The sequence below is a fragment of the Stegastes partitus genome, unplaced genomic scaffold (assembly GCF_000690725.1).
Source record: "Stegastes partitus isolate 25-593 unplaced genomic scaffold, Stegastes_partitus-1.0.2 Scaffold1393, whole genome shotgun sequence".
NCBI lineage: Eukaryota > Metazoa > Chordata > Actinopteri > Pomacentridae > Stegastes > Stegastes partitus.
In genome coordinates, this window is record NW_007579124.1 from 21,636 (window position 1) to 40,388 (window position 18,753).

General features: G+C 41.0%; 1 protein-coding gene across 1 annotated transcript in view; it reads right to left on the reverse strand.

Moving 5' to 3' along the window:
- The window catches only part of kif21b (kinesin family member 21B), a 66,845-nt gene that overhangs the window by 5,727 nt on the left and 42,365 nt on the right, over nt 1-18,753 (reverse strand). Inside the window, exons 18-31 of the mRNA XM_008299205.1 lie at nt 18,530-18,707; nt 17,695-17,898; nt 17,481-17,582; nt 16,943-17,108; nt 16,494-16,554; nt 16,250-16,298; nt 14,938-15,182; nt 14,152-14,220; nt 13,908-14,018; nt 4,518-4,654; nt 3,012-3,192; nt 2,561-2,725; nt 1,778-1,895; nt 1,494-1,664 (exon numbers count right to left, since the gene is read on the reverse strand). Coding sequence (XP_008297427.1) covers nt 1,494-1,664; nt 1,778-1,895; nt 2,561-2,725; nt 3,012-3,192; nt 4,518-4,654; nt 13,908-14,018; nt 14,152-14,220; nt 14,938-15,182; nt 16,250-16,298; nt 16,494-16,554; nt 16,943-17,108; nt 17,481-17,582; nt 17,695-17,898; nt 18,530-18,707 — 1,957 coding nt within the window. The remainder of the gene's footprint in view (nt 1-1,493; nt 1,665-1,777; nt 1,896-2,560; nt 2,726-3,011; nt 3,193-4,517; nt 4,655-13,907; nt 14,019-14,151; nt 14,221-14,937; nt 15,183-16,249; nt 16,299-16,493; nt 16,555-16,942; nt 17,109-17,480; nt 17,583-17,694; nt 17,899-18,529; nt 18,708-18,753) is intronic.

An 18,753-nucleotide genomic window follows, 5' to 3' on the forward strand; every position in this document is an offset into this window, starting at 1 on the left:
CGTCTATGCATGCCGCCATCACATGGCAACATATATATGTGTGTGTGTGTGTGTGTGTGTGTGCTTGGGTATATTTGAATAATCTTTGCTTGCAACAACTACGGAGCCTGTTAATCAGACTGAATTGCTATTTCGTTTCATTTTAGCTATTCAGACTGACTTTGACTCAATTATACCCCATTTGTTATTATCTTTATCCAGGTAGCTAATAAGTTAAGCAGCAAGATGACATAGATATTAGAGCCTGGCCACTACTGGATTTTCAGGGCTAGTATTGATTTTAGGAAATAAGAAATTCTGACATTGATATATGGGTCTATATTGTTTGTAAATATGCTACAATATTATCGAGAAGATAAAATGATGGAGTCATTTGTTGAAATTTCCAGCTTTGGATTTCACAAACTATTAAGCAGCTTACTTAGACAAAGACAAAGACCAAGTTTGACTCCTCGGCCCCATCTGCTCAGTGGTGATGTGTCCTCTGATACATGTGCTTTGAGAATTATAAATAGTTTAGTCAGAGATGCTCTGCTGGACAAACTATTTGATGACACAATGTCTAAATTATGCACAGAACCTTTTTTCTGTATTGTGTTCTGTAAAAAAAAAACATATATAATAATATCTGCCAACTAATATATCAATCAGGCTCTCGTAGATCTTAAGGCGTCTACAAAACTGTAAGTGGTCGACTGTTTCTCTAACTATCTAACACAGCCGTTTCTGTCCACAACATCAGAGCTATATGACTTGCCAAATAAATCAGAGATGTGGGTGGAAACTCAGGGGTGTGAAACAAGGTTCAAAGTGCCTTTTGTCCACTGTCAGCTAGGATAGGCTAAACCGGGTACAGATAATTGATGGGGATACTGTGTCTTGATGAATTCTAAATTTTTGAGTGTCATTTTATTTTTTTGCATTTTAAATGAAACAGTAACACAGCTTCTATAATCTTTGCAATAGCTCTTCAGGGATTATTAAACTTCTTATTTTCATTACCTGTTAATCAATAATACTCCTCTATAGATGTAGTCAAAGTACAAGAGGCAGTTCTTTAAAGACAGGAAACATCTTACTGCAATTATCCACCAAAGCACTGTGTTAACACTCTCTCTGCACTGCATAAACTATACGGCTGACTTTGCCCTGCTGATTATGAGGGTCAAAAGATCATGAATTAATGACCTCAGAGTCAGAAACTGAAGCATGCTTCTTCCTGCAGGCTTATGCCACATAGTGTCATGAGCAGCACTGAAGCACCGTCAGGGAGGCACGTTTTAAACTTTGATGTCTGAACTGCACATTCACATGAATATGGAATGATTCTGCTTCCTATTCACTCAGCCCTGCAGAGCTCACACAGTGGGCAGGGAAAAAACACATCAGGCTGGATTTGAAATAAGCCTTAGCGAGTGTTGGTATGTCTTCGGCATGGTGACACAGGTGTGTTTTCTGCTACTTCTGTACAACATAGCTTAACACAAACACACCTGTGTGAGCTCCTGCTGCTCCAGTTCCCATTTCTTGATGCCATTGTCTCTTGAGCCGCTGAACAGCACGTCTCCCTGTACGGCCAAACACTCGATACCGTCGTAATGTGGAGGCTCAAAGTTGTGAGCCGGACCCACGTTACCCATAGTTCCCTCTGCTACGTCAAACACCTGAGGAGAGTAGAGGAAGCAGATAGCTATAAACCATGTGTCTGCGTCTGTGACTTATAATTTGATGATACTTTGAGTTTGGCAGCCAGATATTGTCTGAGTGTGTGTGTTACCTTGACGTAATGGTCTTTGGAGCCAGTGATCACTTGGTCTTTGCCCAGCAGAGACTGTCCCACCGTCAAACACATGACGGAGCCAATGTGGCCCGTCAGCTTCCCCATCGCTTGCATCCTGCACACACGCACACACACACACCAAAGCAGATGAAGCAAAGGTCTGTGAAATTCATTACTTACAAGAGTCTGATTTTCAAGGTGCCCGTGTCACCGAATGAAATCACTTTCCGTCTCACGAGTGAAGTAAAACTGCTGAGACACGACGATGCCATCGGCAGAGATGATACTGGAGAAATGTTTAATACATTCATTTTTCATTTCTGGGGGCTTCTTATGCATCATTAAACGGTTCTGAGCCTCTCAGCGTAAACTGTCTGGTCCAATCTGTTAATCATTTCCCCCTTGAAGCATAAAAACTGAGGAGAAGACCACGGTACCAAGGGACACTAGAAATAGGTTCCTTGTAGAAAACATCAACATACTACAGTGCTGCACTATTTTACATTTTTTTTAATCTCTTCTGTCAGATGTTAATCAGCTGTCTGGTTTATTACCAGACAGCTGATGAATGAAGGCACATCCACAGCCACATCTCAATTAATCTAAAGATGGCTGAAAAGAAGAAGAAGTGCATGAATGAACCATGCATGAATGTAAGGATGAGTAAACATATAAATCAGAGAAGGAATTGATTAATATTTCAACGCGCGACTGACAGCTACTTTAATCAGCGACTGGATTAGTATGTCAGTGAATAAATTAATGACTGAACAAATGTACCTGTTGAGGTCCCACATGCGAACAGTGTTTCCAGCTGCAGCATAAAGCACAGATCCTGACGGGTTGATCGCTATCTGGTTGATCTGACACTCGCCCTGAGCGAAGGTTATTGTGCGAGTGGTGGTGCCGGCACATGCATCACCTGAAACCACCTGCCCTGATGAACTGTGGGGGTAAAGAAGAAAGCAAACAGCGTAAGAGAGGCTGAGAGCGGAAGAAAGTAGTACGAGGCATATGGAAGCAAGCGCAATGAGCAGAATTTACAGTTGTAATTTACTCTAAATGCATTTCACATCCAAATTCTCCATTGCATTTGTCACTTTTCTCCAACCTGAAGCACATTAAAAAGCATCTATATACATAACTCCCATCGAATCTCTCCTCAGCTGCAATTTCTTGGCTTAGCAGCTCTGAGCCGTTCCATGTGGCTGGCTTCAGGGAAGAAACTTACGTGAGCGTGCGGATACACTTGGCAGAGTCGCGGATGTCCCACACCTTGATGTAGGAGGTGGAGACAGAGAACACCAGGCAGGAGGAGGGGCAGTATTTGACCGACACAACGTTGTTTGGGTGACCTTTGAGGGTGACGATCTCCTGACCGGTTACCAGGTTCCACATCTTGCAGGTACGATCTGAAGGAGAAAAGTGGAGATGTTCAAGTGCTGCGCGCTGCAGAAGCAGTTTGGGTTGACGCTTACACACATGAAGTCATACAAAACAGAACAGCAGATTGTATCTTTGCTACTATTTGAGCTACATCTGCAGCATAACTTCATGTATGATAAAACTAATCAGTTGGTCCGTGCACAACACAAGCTCATTACATTAATCACTATAAAATTCAACATTCAGTTTCCCCAGAGGATCGATCCTACTGACTTTTTCTCTATTAATAAAGTAAGAATTTATTCGATTTCGAGTGAATGTCTCCAGAACTGGCCGATGATCTGCTACAACATTTAACACAGCCATTCATATTTTCCTTTTGATAAATTGTAATAACGCCAGTGATCCCTAAACCACTTAGCCTCATCATTTTGTTCAATACCACATGCCTGCAAAATTAATAACATTCTCATCAGTCTCAGTTGCACTTTGCGTTTGGTGCTAATTAGCAAAAGTCAGCATGATAATACACAAAATTAAAACTGTGTCAATGGTAAAAAAAAAAAAAATGAAATCAGCACGTTAGCATTGTCACTGTGAGCACATTGCAGTTGCACCTGAGGTTAGTCCTAAACTCAAAACACCGCTGCACATCCTCACATAGCTGCTTGTTGCTACAAGTTTTGTTCTTTGAAATCAAACTTTTAATATACCTTCTAACAAAAACAGACAGGGCTCTATTTATATTGAAATAAACAGTTGTGCAACACTTTAGGAATTCGAGGGTAAGATTAGAACATGAATACCACTCTCCTGTATGTGTGTTGAAGATGGAGCTAGAGACAGCTTAGCTTAGCATAACTTAGCTTAGCTTGAAGACGGGAATAAGGGTAAACAGCTGGCTCTTTCGTAAGCTCCAAAGTATGCCTACAAAACCTCAACAATTCAGTATTTAACATGCCATACCCTTTGAAATCTACTGTATATGCAGTTGTTGCATATTTCTTGTTTACACATTTCTGTTTGTGTGTTCAGTATATTATAAACAATTTACAAGGCATTGATCTGCTTTAGAGGCGCTGACATTCTTTGTGCCGAGCTGGGCCAGGCGCCTCTTGGCTCCAGCTTCCTATTTAATGCACAGAGTGGCATCAATCTATTCATCTCACTCTGAAAGAAAACTAATTGGCACATTTGCTGAAATGTTCCTACACAGTGTAATTATTTTATGATGGCCGGCTTTCCATTTAGTCGGTAATATAAGTAAACAATATCGATTGAAAAGATGATACAGGCCCTGCGAAACACATTCTAAAGGAAGGCTTAACATTATATTTATTGATGCGAGTACCTTTAGATCCGGTGAACAGCAGCTCATCTGTAGCATCCACGCACAGAACCGGCTTTGAATGGCCTTCAGCAACAGACACGCACTGCAGGGGCGCCGTCCGACCCCCCTTCACACCCCCGATGGGATTGATCACACCCCTACAGTTCACAAACATACATACAGGGTCACCGTCTCTTCAGCATAAATCGCTAAAGATGATTTCAACCTACACATCTACAGTGAATGAGACACTGATCACAGACATGCACACAGAAACACAAATAAAGAAAATACAAACCTGTACACATTAATTACTCTCTGTTGTGTCTCCATCACTTCAGACAACATAATGTTGATTTAAATTAATTTCACTGAAACTTACCGTGATCACAACCATCACTACTGCTTCCCTGAATCTAATCTTAAGCTAAGCCTTCACTCTAAAATTTATTTTACAACGGGCACCTAAAAAAAGCCGTGCTGCAAAAAATGTGATTGTGTAAACTAGGGGTGTAACGGTACACAAAAATCACAGTTCGGTACGTACCTCGGTACAGAAGTCACGGTTCGGTTCACAGTTAAGGGGAAAAATTTAACAAAAAATAAACCTGCTCATAATTAATCCAAAACATTTGTTTATTGTATTGAACCAAAAAGCTGTTAGCATCTCAGTAAATCTAATTAAATGTACAATGCATACAAATGTAACAGAAATACTGCTGCATCGTTCTCAATATCAAATAAACAAAATAAAATAGATAAAAGTACAATTGCAGCTTATTGGTCTGCTGTAAATAGAACTGCACAAACCTCCACTAAACAGCTCATTTCCACCATATTGTGATCTCCAGCAAGTTCTGCATTCATTGGATCTACACTATTAGATTCATGGAGAATCAAAACATAGCTCTAGCATTTAAATTAACATTGATATCATCAATAACAAGCTGACAGGGTGATGAACAAATATTTTGTAAACTTACGTAATTTCTGCAGTTACTTACTGGCTTTAAGCCGTTAGCTAACGCTATGCTAGGTTGACATAACTACAGCGATGTTGTTGCTAACACAAACAGACAGGTAACAGGAACTTAAGCTAGGTTAGCATAACTTTAGCAATGCAACGTAAATGAAAAGCATGACCCACGCAATAAAGCACGCGCCAGTCGTCATGATTCATGGCAAAGACATTTAAAGTAAAACAGGAGACATGCTGAGTCATTGTTAATGTCACAACATGGTTATGAACTGATCTGTCAGTAGCTCAGCCCACTCCTGTGATGCTGCCTGGCTGTAGCTTACTCATGTACTGCTGAGAAGACAGCGGTGAGGACTGAATGGAGTCAGAGCTCCAGCACAGTAACAAACTGCACAATGTTTTGCACAGTTCATTTTTTTTTCTTGCAACGGGCAGTTACGCTTGGATGCTGCCTTTTCAAACGAGTGTGTAAGTCTGACGTGTTGCCGAATGCATAGCTGAGGACCGCTTCACAATGTGGACATACGGCTTGTAGACTTGTTTTTCTCCTTTTTCGGACTTCACCAGGAAACCCAAGTGATCCCAAATGGGTGATTTTAATGACACCGGAGCGTCTTCCAGCTCTGACTTGTTGCTGTTGTTGTTAGCATTAGCCATCCCATTCGCTAGCCATACAGACCGGGCTTATAAGGAAGTGCCGAGAGGAGAATAAACGGTCCGTCACATCTACAACTGTGAGCCAGAGAAGGTTCACCGCAACTGTGGGCACCATGAGAGTTAAAGTTTCACGATTGAAACAATTCTGCACATTGTCCATTCTTAATAGTCTCAAAATGTTTGTGGTCTGTACCGAACCGAAAGGGCCTGTACCGAACGGTTCGGTACAAATATGTGTATTGTTACACCCCTAGTGTAAACAGGTTTATGTCCACACAATATGCTCAACAAAAACATCCGCATACTCCTGCTGGTTGAAGCTCACCTGCTCCATCTGTGCTCTTTCTGCCCTCCTCCCTCCTTTCTTTTTGTCATGGAGCAGCCCAATTAAGGCACTACAGTAAGAGCTGCTTTCCTATTCAGGTTGTCTTTCTGTCTCTCCTCTCTCTCTCACACACACACACATTCATGTATACACAAACACACACACACACACACACCTTCTTCTATATTATGTGCACTCAATCTCTCTAGCTGGAGCGTTGCCCCCCGCCCTCGCCCCAATCTATGTCCCACTGACAGCCCATAGTCCCAGAGTGCCTGGAGAGCAGTCAGCAGAGTGAGACAGAGCAGAGAGAGGGTGAGAAGAGGAGGTAAGGGCTGTGGGAAAATTGGTCCCTGGTGGGCTTCACCAATGGCCGTTAGTGTGTGTGTGTGTGAGAGCGTGTGTGAGAGTGAGGTAAAGAGAGCAAAAATACTGAGGGAGAGAAAGTGGATGTGAGGAGGGAGGAAGAAAACCCGTGATTACACACAAAATTCTGGACAGATTTGTCTCTGCACAGCAAAAATACAAAAGGGTGAAACTTGTCAAGGATGGCAACATGCTTGTCCACTGTGCCTGCATGTACGCTGAAGACACAGAAAAAAATACACATCAAATCAAAAAAACCAAACACTTAACCAGACTTTCTATGTATCGTTTTTAACGGTGCATAAAAATGCCAACCAAAATCAAAAGATGTCCATCACACCAGCCAGCGGAAAAAAGGCTGCATGCACGTTTTGCTAAGTTTCATAAAAACACAAAAGAGAACTGACTTGCACAGAATAAGCTCAAAACAATTGTGTACAACAGAATGGTGGACCAACTCCACAGCAGCCTCAAAAATAAACCCCAGCACAGCGTCCTGAGATGTCATCACCACCACATGCAGCATCCATTCAGCTGGGAGCTGAATCTCAGCACCTCCACAGCCAATCACCTTTTAGGGACCACTTAAAAGGCGATGTAGGTAAGTTAAGAGATGTAACGAGCCAATGGCATAGTCAGATTATCGGCTGTGAAGCAGCGATGGCAGGTGTATGCAGCGAACACAGCATCACGTGCAGTCTGTCCCGCCCTCACTTTAGTTCAGTCCCATTTTAGAAAGTCTGATGATAGAAAACTGCGCATTTCTTTCATTAAAAACAGAAAAGCATACATGGAAAAATCTTCATTTAATTTGTACTAAATGCAGAAGTGAGGGGAAGCAGCGTTTTAAAAATATTTTTAAAAAGTTTGGGTGCAGTTTCAGTTAAAAGAACCTTATCACTCTTGATGCTTTTAACCCAATTATGTTGTCTGATTAATGTCTTATGCTCCATTTAGTTTGATTAAAATGGAAATTCCCAGAGCAGTGAGTCACATTGTTTTCCTGGAGTTGAAACTAAAATATGTTCCTTTAAAATAATAAAAAATTACATTGATATATTAACAGAACCTGTACAAATACACATCTCTAAATCAAGCTACTCTATTTACCTGCCAAGAAGCTATTATGTTTTTTTCTTTGTGTTTTCTCTAAAATGGACATACGGCACAAATGACAATGCTGCTTAATGTGGCTCTCTTGTTCTTGCAGCGGTGTGATGTTCCAAATGGCAGAAATTATTCCAATTCTATCAGCGCCTGTGGACGATATCATAGTGTGCGGTGCTATGCACTATGTAAGAGCTGCTAATGGATGTTGCAGGGCCAAGACCCAAGAGACCAGCACTAATGAAAACATGGAGGGAGATCAGCATGTGCTCTCTGCAGTACATAGAAAAACAGACAGAAGGGCCTTGGTGAGAGGGGTATCTATTTGTGTGTGTGACAGAAATAGAAATGACTGATCCAAACGAAGAGGAGAAAATTCTGTTTGTGCCTTTATTTTTTTAAACCATATACTGGTTGTCTTAAGAAACTAAATCAGCACATCGGAAAATATGCTCATTTGCTTTTTAGCTAAATATGAAGCCTTAGCTAGCAGCCAGTTAGCTTAGCTTAGCATAAAGTCAGCAGACAAGTGAAAACAGCTAGCCTGGCTAACTCAGACTGACAACATAGTTACCTGGGTCGAGAAATATTACGTTTTTTTTGTACAGATTAAACCAAAAAGATGTCTTTGGACAGAGCCAGGTGAATACAGGTTGCTACCATCATGACTGCTGTAAAGGGTTGGGCTGGGCCATATATATATAGAGAGAAAAAATGTATTGCAACAACTTAATTTTAGTTGATATTGATAATTATTGATCATTTTTGATTACCTTTTCTTTTTTTCTTTTTTTTTAAATAACGACCAGCAGAATAAGGTTTAATTTGGATTGAACCGTCTTACTTTGGGTGTAACCACTTTAGTCTTTTTAGTTTTATCTTATTATCAAGGTACATACGTAATCATTTTTCAGATAACCAACACACATTAATAAATATTAAATAATCAAAGTAAGGACGCATGGAGGGCGACCAGGGTGAATCTAATGTACTCTGCTGAGGTCCCAGTATCACCTAAATAGGGATCTGGTGCAGACATCCCAAGAGGAGGCTGCCCAAAGCGCACCAGTTGGGTGGAGGTGATGGGACACAGGGTTGTGGGTGTTTTTAGACCAAGAGGCCCGTCTCACAAGGACAACCGTTGCTCTCCACTAAATAAATAAATGGGGGTGACAAGAGGCGAAGGCGACTGCGATCTAATGTACCTCAGAAGACCTCCATGGAAGTGTGTTCACTCAACAGAAGTACAGTATGCGTCTTTGTCGTGGGTCTTCATGTCAGTTTGCTTCTAATGCATTTGTTAAGTGAAACTACCAGACAGTTTATCAAGTTATTTTTTTTATATTGAAAACAGCTTTTAATGAAGTGTCTATTGCTGGTTCATATCGCTATCATTTTATCATCCAGGCCTAGTGCTGTTTAATGCCTCTGTCCAGACATCTTTCACAATTCTGTTTGTTTTTTTGTTTTTTTAAATAAACTTATATACTTTATTTGTGCTGCAAGAGCCACCACTACCCCAAATTAAACGAATCCAGATGATATGAGTCGCATTGCTTTTTATTTTCTTAATTGTTGATGATGTTGTTGTGGAGCTCTTTGTAATTAAATGTCTGTCCTCAGTTCTGTCTTTTTCTGTTGTGGTTGAATTTATCTGACAGTTGCCAGCAGACACAAATAATTTCTAAGAGGACTAAATATCTGTTTCCCCTTTTTCTCTACTCCCTTTGTTGAGCTAACTGGCTGCTGAGTTCAGCTACACAATCTTCTCATCTGATTCCACATAAAGCAAATCAGCATATTAACCAAAATTTCATCCTATTCCTTGAAGCTCATTGTAATAATTGTAACTCCAATCCTGCAGTTTTTACAGAAACTGTAGCCACTTGTGTGACTTACCATGTTGACCATACAGGTGATTAATCGTTTGCATTTGCACCAATTTCATGTCTGTTTTTCTACAGCCTGAAAAAAAAAAGCTGTATAATTCATTCAGGTCTTGCATGTGACTGCAGAGAAACACCACATCACAGAGATAGAGAAGCCCGGCGGGTCAAGAAAGCCACCTGTGGTTAAAACATGCACCACAGCGACACCCCCCATGGAGGAATAAAAAGGAGGAGGTGGAGAGTTCAGGCGAGGCACTGACTGCCGGTGGAGACGAGATGACACCAAGTTAGTTAACAGGCAAATGGGAAAACAGAGAGTGACAGACACAGTTCCTCTACCTGAGCACCTCGGAGAGCGAGGAGTCGCTGTCATCCGACCTGGAGGCAGAAGAGGAGCAAGGGCAAAGGAAGGGAAGGAGGGAGGAAGGAAGGGGGGAGAGGAAAGGGTTAACCACGCTAAGAAAAGAGAAGGGTTACTGGCAAAGGGTTAAAAGGGAGGAGTGACTAGTGGAAGGGTTTTAGATACAAAGCAGTGAGCAAACTGGCAGGAAAGCTCAGTCAACAATAAAGCTTGTCCAGTGATTATCAGGCAGCTCAGAAATCTTCTCAAAGCACTGAACAGGCTGTATTCTTTGACCAGTGTCTGCAGATATAAGGAGCATTTCCTTTCCCCCCCCTTTGGTGTTATTGGGCAAATATTAAAAGTTAAAGGTTTCAAGAAGTAGTTTGATGTTTGAGGAAATGCAGTTACTCACTTTCTATCCAGGAGATGAGAAGATTGACACACAAATCCGCCCACAAACTCCTCAAAGACTCATTTTCTTAATCCATACAAACAGATATATAAGACTATGTACTGGAGCATTATTCTGTTTTTGCAATCTGTTTGGATTAAAACAAACAAAATAAAACCTGTTGATTAGTAAGCTTTAGGTGCGTTTAGGTACATTTCAACACCTTCTGATAGAGTGTGACCAGCTGTTATCTTCAGTTAAGCTTCCAGCTGTGGCTGCAGCTTCATAGCGAGTGTACAGACATGAGAATGGTGTCAGTTTTCTCATACAACGCTCTGCAAGAAAGAAAACAAGTGTATTTCCCAAAATATCAAGCGTGTCTGTTTCAACAAAGCAGAAACTGAAAGAGAAAAAGGGACGTAGCCAAGGAGGGAGCACTGATACAGTCGCACACAAAGGTCACAAAGCTGCACATTGAAATTTCTACACATTTCTGCCCTTTACGTACGACTGTGATGACAGTGTTCCCTCCTGAATCTACTCTTTCCAGCCATATTCAGGGAAATTAGTACAGAAAAGGTAAACGGGACGGAAACAGGGTTAACAGAAGGGAAAGTCCATTTGAGTGGAGGACAAGGGGAACAAATCCAGGCCACGCCCATACCTCTAAGATCGCTCAAAGGGAAATGCTGATATATGTGTAATAGTGCTATAAAAGTGTTATTATATTGTAAATATTTTACAGCCTCAGGTTTGTCACCATGAAGGCATTCGCTTTTCACTCTGAGCATGAAATAATAAAACAAAGCGCTGCAGTTATGTCTGCAGGGAACAGCAGAGTGAAAAGGTCATAGAAATTCCTGCATTTCTTGGTATTTACTGCCAGCCGTGGTGGCTATTAGCACAGTGCTATCTGACTCTCGACACAAAATCCTTTTAAAATTCATTGGATTTTTGAGGATGCAAATGGAAAGTGAATTAAAAAAGACAGATCTAGTATTCAAAGGTTCTTCATCCAAGAGATAACAAGAAAAGTTTTTTTGTTTCTTTTATATTCATCTTCTTCATTTTTCATTTGCCATATAAATTTTTGTTTAACATTTGATCCCAGACTCGGAGGCAAATAATCTACTCAGAGAAGCAGAATACAGTTCATTTACAATTACAAAAACATCTTGTCGAATTTTAATAGGTTTTCTGAACTTGTAAAGATGTACTAAAGAACACAGCTATCTTTATCTTTGCACAGAGGGCAGCTTCTCATTTGACATGCAGTTACAATTCATGCAGACGATTCATACTGGCTTTCTATTTATTTTTTTAAATAAATTCCCTACACTTGGCTGTAAATTTATGCTTGTGGTGATGAATTAAGTGTCAGAGTTAGGTCATTGATGTTAGGACAACAAAACCAAATTAAATGAAATGATGGTTTAAATGATAAATCTTGGGTAAAAAAAAATAAAAATAATGCTGTATCCAGTGATCACTTCCGTAAACAACACTTTACACCATAAATACCTCACAAACAATAGTGCCATGAATCAAAGCACAACAATGTAACAACTGCCTGCAAGCACAGATTAAAGGAAAAAACCTCATACGATTTACCCTCGTGCATGATGCTCTATAGGAAAGTTTCTCCTGTGGGAACCTTATAAAAGCCTGAACATAAAAATCCTCCAACACTGAGTTAATTCAAAATGGCTACCAATAAAAACAGCTGCATGGAAAGATGACAGGAGCCATATCATTTACTTCCCCCTGGTCCAGATAATGAGGACCCACAGGGTCCAAAGAACACAGCACATGCAAATATTAATTATTAATGGATACAGCACGCACACACACAACCACAACATCCTAACTCATTTCATAGAGCATCCTGGCAACAATTAGGGTTTGATAAAGCTACAAAAAAAAAATAAAAAAATGCTCTGGATTAATGAAGACCACAAAACAAACAACTTCAAAGCAGCGGCAAACCCTGACTGAAATTATCTGTTGACATTTGTCAAAGGTGAAAGTTGGAATTGATTGTGAGCAGGAAGGAGAAAGACGAGCTTCTCATTCCAAAAACTCAGATACCTCTCAGTTGACATTAACATGCATCTCGTATCCACATTATCCCTCACTCTGATGCAGCAAGATTACACAATTACATGCTGAGAGCTGTTTACAACGTTCTTATACCTTTATGTATGCAAACAGGGTGAAAAAACAACGTCGGAAACGGGCAGATTCAACACCACAACTAACTACAGCCTCAAAAATAACCACGTGTTTGAATGAAATTCTGTCTGGGGTGCTGTCAACAAACCTTAATATTATGAGATTAGATTAATTCCAAGGCTGTTTATGTTAGATTATGTAAGATTGTACAAGATGATTTAGCTTTCTTTTGCCAAAATGCAGATAATGTCCATCACTGTCATGCAGCCCTTCTAGAATACTATACAGCGCCCTCCATAATTATTGGTTAAGATGTGTTGCTTCTAGTAAATTCATTTTTTTTCTAAATAAAATAAGACCACAATGAAAAAAAAGAGGAAAATTAAACCTTTAATTCAAGTGCATTTATTCAGTGTGAAAAAAAATCCCACATTAAAAAATAATTATTTTACATCAAATCATGTGTGCCACAATTATCAGCACCCTTGATGTTCATACTTTGTACAACCCCCTTTTGCCAGCAGTTCATCTGAGTTGAGTTGAAGGTTACATTTTTCTACAATTTTCAGTGTGAGAGTATGCTTCTGCAATAAAAATTGAAGTTATTTTAAGGCTTTTAACACATCTTAACAAGGGTTGCCAGTAATTATGGAGGGCGCTGTACCTTCTCAAACCACATCCTGCTCTGGTGGCACATTTCCACAGAGGACGTTTGTTTCCTGGTAATTTCTATATATTGAACAGAAGCTCACTGCAATCACACCTTGTTTTCATTGTTACTAACTGCAGGTTTGATTAGCTTGTGGTTTCGATGATCTGTTCTTTGCTGCCTGTAAGCGCATTTGAAACCTGGATTCTGGAACTGTTTGCACCATCTGTCCCTCCGGGATCTGTATTAATGCCAGAACAAAAGTTTTTTTGTCTGAGAGTGGGATTCATCTGAAGATACACAGGCGGAATAGCACGTTTCCTTAAAAGCCTCATTAAAACTACCGACAAAAGCACTTTCCCTGAAAAAAAAGGCCTGACCTTCAGCCTTTCTACAGGACCAGTGAAGACCTTATAAACCATGGAGGAGAAGAAAAGAAAGGAAAGGTTCAGAGTGCAACTGAATTGATTGGGTGAGAATGTGGGGACAAAAGGACACAAGCAGTGCGTGTATCAATGCAAGGTTGCACTCACTTGTCCAGAGCAGAACCTTGGGTTTGGTTGCTGGTGAGCCTTGAAAAGACGTTGCGGTCGTTCCTGGTCCTCAGAGGAGGGGAGGAAGGGGGAGTGTAGCCATCAGTGGGCCTGATAAGGAGCAGGAAGGAAGGTGGAGGTGAAAACGTGTGAATGACAACACCACAACTAAATTACATCACACAGTCAAACACATGTGATCCATCCACGAGCAAAACACCTTGAATTTGAGCGTTGCGTGTACCTGTATGCGCGGTCGTAAGATTTCCTTCTTGTTAAAGGGGAAGTTTCATACCCCCGAGACTGCCTGGGACTGACACACACACACACACACAAACAAAAGCAAGCAAACTAAGCAGACTTTCAAAGCACTGCACAACTGACCAGCATAGAAGAATGACATCTACAGTGTGCAAACTGATGGGAGTCTATTAGGGTTTTACGCAACTTAACAGCATTTCTTCAAATATCCACTTACACACAGCAGGGTCTCCCTATGCTTTCCTCCTTCTTTAAAGCAGATTTATAACCAAAGAAATGTTTGTGTTCTAAAATCCATTGGCTGATAAAATAGGCACAACAAACTGACATCTTTGTCCCAGGAAAGAATTTGTAAAGAGAATTTTTTTTAAATCTTTCATTGATACTGACAAATATTAATATATTAACAGAACAGGAATTACAATTTGATAAAAGAAATACACTGTTTGTCCACATATCAGGTGCATTAAACTATTTTAGCTAAAGAAGATGGTGGATTAATGATAGATTAGCTAAACGTTACAAATAAAACTCCAATAGTCGTGTAAATGTAGCAGAAAAATAGCTGAAACTGTTCTCTAGAAGTTTGCTGACGGAATTAAAAGTATTGTGTTAATGAACAAAGTGTGCACCTAAAAGTAAAGTCACAATGGTGTTGATGAAGGCCTACCACCCATCACCCCTCCCCTGAAGAATACATGTAGTCTTCATTTCTTCTCAGTGATCACTATGATTTGTCACTACTGTAAATAAAATCTTCATGACTTACAAGGTGTGTCCTCTGACAGGCAGGCTGATGGTGCGGGACGCCCGGTCCCTGTGGTAAGGGTCTCGTAGAGCCAAGCTGAGCCCCAGACTTCCTGTAACAAGACTCAAGCCATCCTCTTGGATGTCCGTCAGTGAGGCCAGAGACTTGGTGATGTGCTGTGGCTTGCTGCCCGACGTTGGGTCCAGGATGGGACCCAGGTACTCCGCAGACACCGCCTTCATCTGGGCTGACAGACGAGGCTCTATCTGGGTGAATGATGGCAAACAATTTGTGTTACAGACAACCAGAGAGAAAGGAGGACAGTGGGATAGAAAAAACGAAGGCATTAAATAAAGGTAAAGACTGCATTTAATTAAGACTTAAGAGGAAACTAGGATACAGCTTGAAAATATCTTTCAGCAAAGGAAAGTGCAAAGAACATGAAGCAGTGGAAACACAAGCTAGAAGCCTCTAGGTCAGTCTTCTAGGTCAGCCATTCTCATGTCAAACAAAGGCTGGATAGAGAAAAAACTAAAATCAATAAAGATTACAGATTAGAAAGCACAGAATCAACAAGCTGATCAGAAGGAATGGTGTCAAATCTGACACTCTTCCAGCACCAAGCTTTAAGAGGAAGATATTTTTTAAGTGTTTGCTTGTACTGCCACCTCATGGTTGCAAACAAGAATGACAGATACACCGAAAAACAAACTGCGGCATGTGTGTGACACTAAAAATTGGGCCAAGGGTTGAAACACAGCCCGCCCAGTAGTTTTACTCGCTTGATCCTGTACAGGGTCAGAGGGGGCTGAAGCCTCTTACAGCTGACATTAGGGAAGAGGTCGGGTGCAGCCCAGGCAGGACAGGAGATGTCTTGTGCTACCACCTACTGCCAGCTTAGAATCATCACACAACTTAACATGTGTTTCTTTGGACTGTTGGAGGAACGTTGAGCACCCAGAGAAAACTCCCCACAGGAGAAACTCCACAAAAAAGCCAACCAGGAGTTCACACCAAGACATTTCTTGCTTGGAAGCAACAGTGCTAACCACTTCATCACTAATATCTGATAATATGCTGCGTCATAGTACTAATAAGTTCAGATAGTACAACTGTTACAGTGTTGTATATATGTATGTGATGTGTGTGTTTTTCTGTTCTTTAGGTTACATGCCCTGAGAAGCAGGTCCACGTGCACAAAAACAGTTTTTGTTACCCAACAAGTTTCCTATTTTTTAGTACCTGGTTTTTACAACATCATTTGTTACCCCTCTCATCTATTATTTTCACGGGGACGTACCAACAACACAGCAACCAAAAACAACAGCTATACCTTTAATTTGAAATCTTCTTGACTGTTAGATTCTTTCATCTGAGATACACTGGAGGGAAGAGAAAGAAGAAGTACAGAAATATAAACAAGTGTAGAGAGAAATGTTTTTACTGTATGAACATGTCTTTTCAAGCAAAAATTAAATAACGGATTGTAACACACTGTGGTACATTTTAAACAAGGATGGTCAGGATGAGAGGTGTTTTTTTTGCATTGAGGATGTTGGTTTAGCAGCAAGGCTCACCTGCTGTCAGAGGCTTGGCTGAACTCTGAGGGCTCCTCGTCTGTGCTGGCGTAACCGTTTTCTGGAAGCACACAAAGGACACAACCTGTCAGCCCACAGTACGCTGTACAGACAAAGCAACTGCTTTATGAGTGTCCATGAGCTGCAACCTCCTCCACTACCACATTTTCCACATTAATGTATGAGTTATTATATATGATTTAACCCAGATATGCTTCCACGCATCAAAACACTGCTAAAATGGCAGCAGGAACAAAAGGGGGAAACACTAAAACAAAACTGAACTTCATTTAGTGCAGTATTTAGATGCATCCACATGGTTTACTGAAAGGCAGTGGGGTTAAACACAGTTCAGAGCAAAAAAATGTGTTTATGTTTTCCTTCCCTTTTTAAAAAAAATAATAATTTCACTCGTCTCTTCTTTGTCAAAAGCAAAAATCATCGCTCACCTTGCTGTACATTGTGAATGAGAGCCTGGAGTTCAGGGATGTACTCTGCCTTTTCTCGCAGGGCATCAAGGATTATGTGATTGTGAGACGAGCCGATCACATCCGTCTGTCTCAGTTGGCCCTCCAGCAGTCGGATCTGAGTCTCCTTCTGAGCCACCTGTAAACTCTGGGCACACACAAAGACCAAACGCTGTCACAAATGAGAACACAGTACTGTAACACAAAACTTTTAGACAGAAAATTAGACTACCTAATAAATGAAGTGTTTCAATTCTGTGAAAGGTGTTTACTCATCTTTTGCATGGCAAAATACATCCATAACAAGCGCTTGTAGTACAAAGAGACAGCCCTCTTTGCCACTAGATGGCCCTGCAACCATTCACTGCATCCATGCTTGACACTTCTTGTAGACTACAGGTCTTTATGCAATTTAATCTTTTTACTTTAAGCTTCATATTTAAACCAGTGGACCCACATGTCATCTTCTCTTTGTTTATTTTTTTTTCCATTTACATAGATTTCCTGCATGATAACTCACCTTGTCAATAGAAGCCTTCAGGAAATGGTCCAGCAGGTGGCGTGCTTCAGCCAGAGAGCAGGAGCTGATCACCACTGATGTGTCCACTGAGTCCAGCTCATCCTGCAGGAAAACACACAACTATGTGTCACTGGAGGCGTCCTGTCACTTCTCACTGCTGGACAGTGGGTGTACAAGCAGCTGTGTGTATGTGCTTGTTTGTGTGTCTTCGTACCTTGGTCTCCTCTATCTGTACAATGGTGGCCTGGCAGTCAGACAGACTGTCATTGATGTAGTCTATATTGGCATTCAGCACCTCAATGTCCTCATTAATTTCCTGAAGGAGGCGGTCCTCAGCTTCGGGTCCTTCCCCCTCCGCCATCAGTACCTCCCTCTTATGTGAGAGTGCTTCCTGCTGGACCGTCAGCTCCTCTCGCTTCTGACTCATCAAAAACACAAATGCACACGCGGCAAAAAAAAAAAAAAAGAAAGAAAGAAAGAAAGAAAGAAAGTCAGTGCCGAACCTACAAAAACTTTGGGAATCAAGTAAAGGATAGGAACACAAAACGAGGAGAGGGATCTCTACATTTAGAATTCTGTGTTTGACTCACTACACAAGCTGAACACCTACATTTTGACATGTGCTCTGACAACTAGCCTGATGTCTGATCATCTTCAGATTTAAGAATGAACCAGACAGCATTTGATGTCAGGATTCATAAAGAGCAGACACAAGAAACAGGGCTCTACCCACTTCTACAAAAAGCGGTGTTTCTTCTCTGCTGTTTCGTTTTAACATCCACGAGAAAACGAGGAAGGAAGATGCTGACACTTGGTTTCGTTTTTAATCACCACTGCTGTGTTCCGTATATTTGCTTTGGTTACTTGTATCACAAAACATTAGAATTTTTTAATGTCCTCTCACATGATAAGGGTCATGTCATGGGAGAAGAACAAAACAGGAAATCCTGGGAGGTTTCATTTTATTTTGCATCCACCAAACCATCTAATTTCAGTAACAACCGAGACATTTTAGGCAGATCCACTGAAAGCGTCAGTGCCATTCCTACCTTGATAAGGCGATCCATGTCAGCCTCCACATTAGAGATGGTCATTCTCTGCATGACTATGTCCATAATGCGACGCTCCAGGGCTTGCCACTTCTGACGGGCAGATTTGGAGAAACTGCTGGCTCGGCCTGCGGCTCCAATGTTGCCAATGCCTAGTGGTTTACGCTGCAACTTCTTCCTACTGGTGGAGGAGAGGAGAGGAGAGGAGAGGAGAGGAGAGGAGA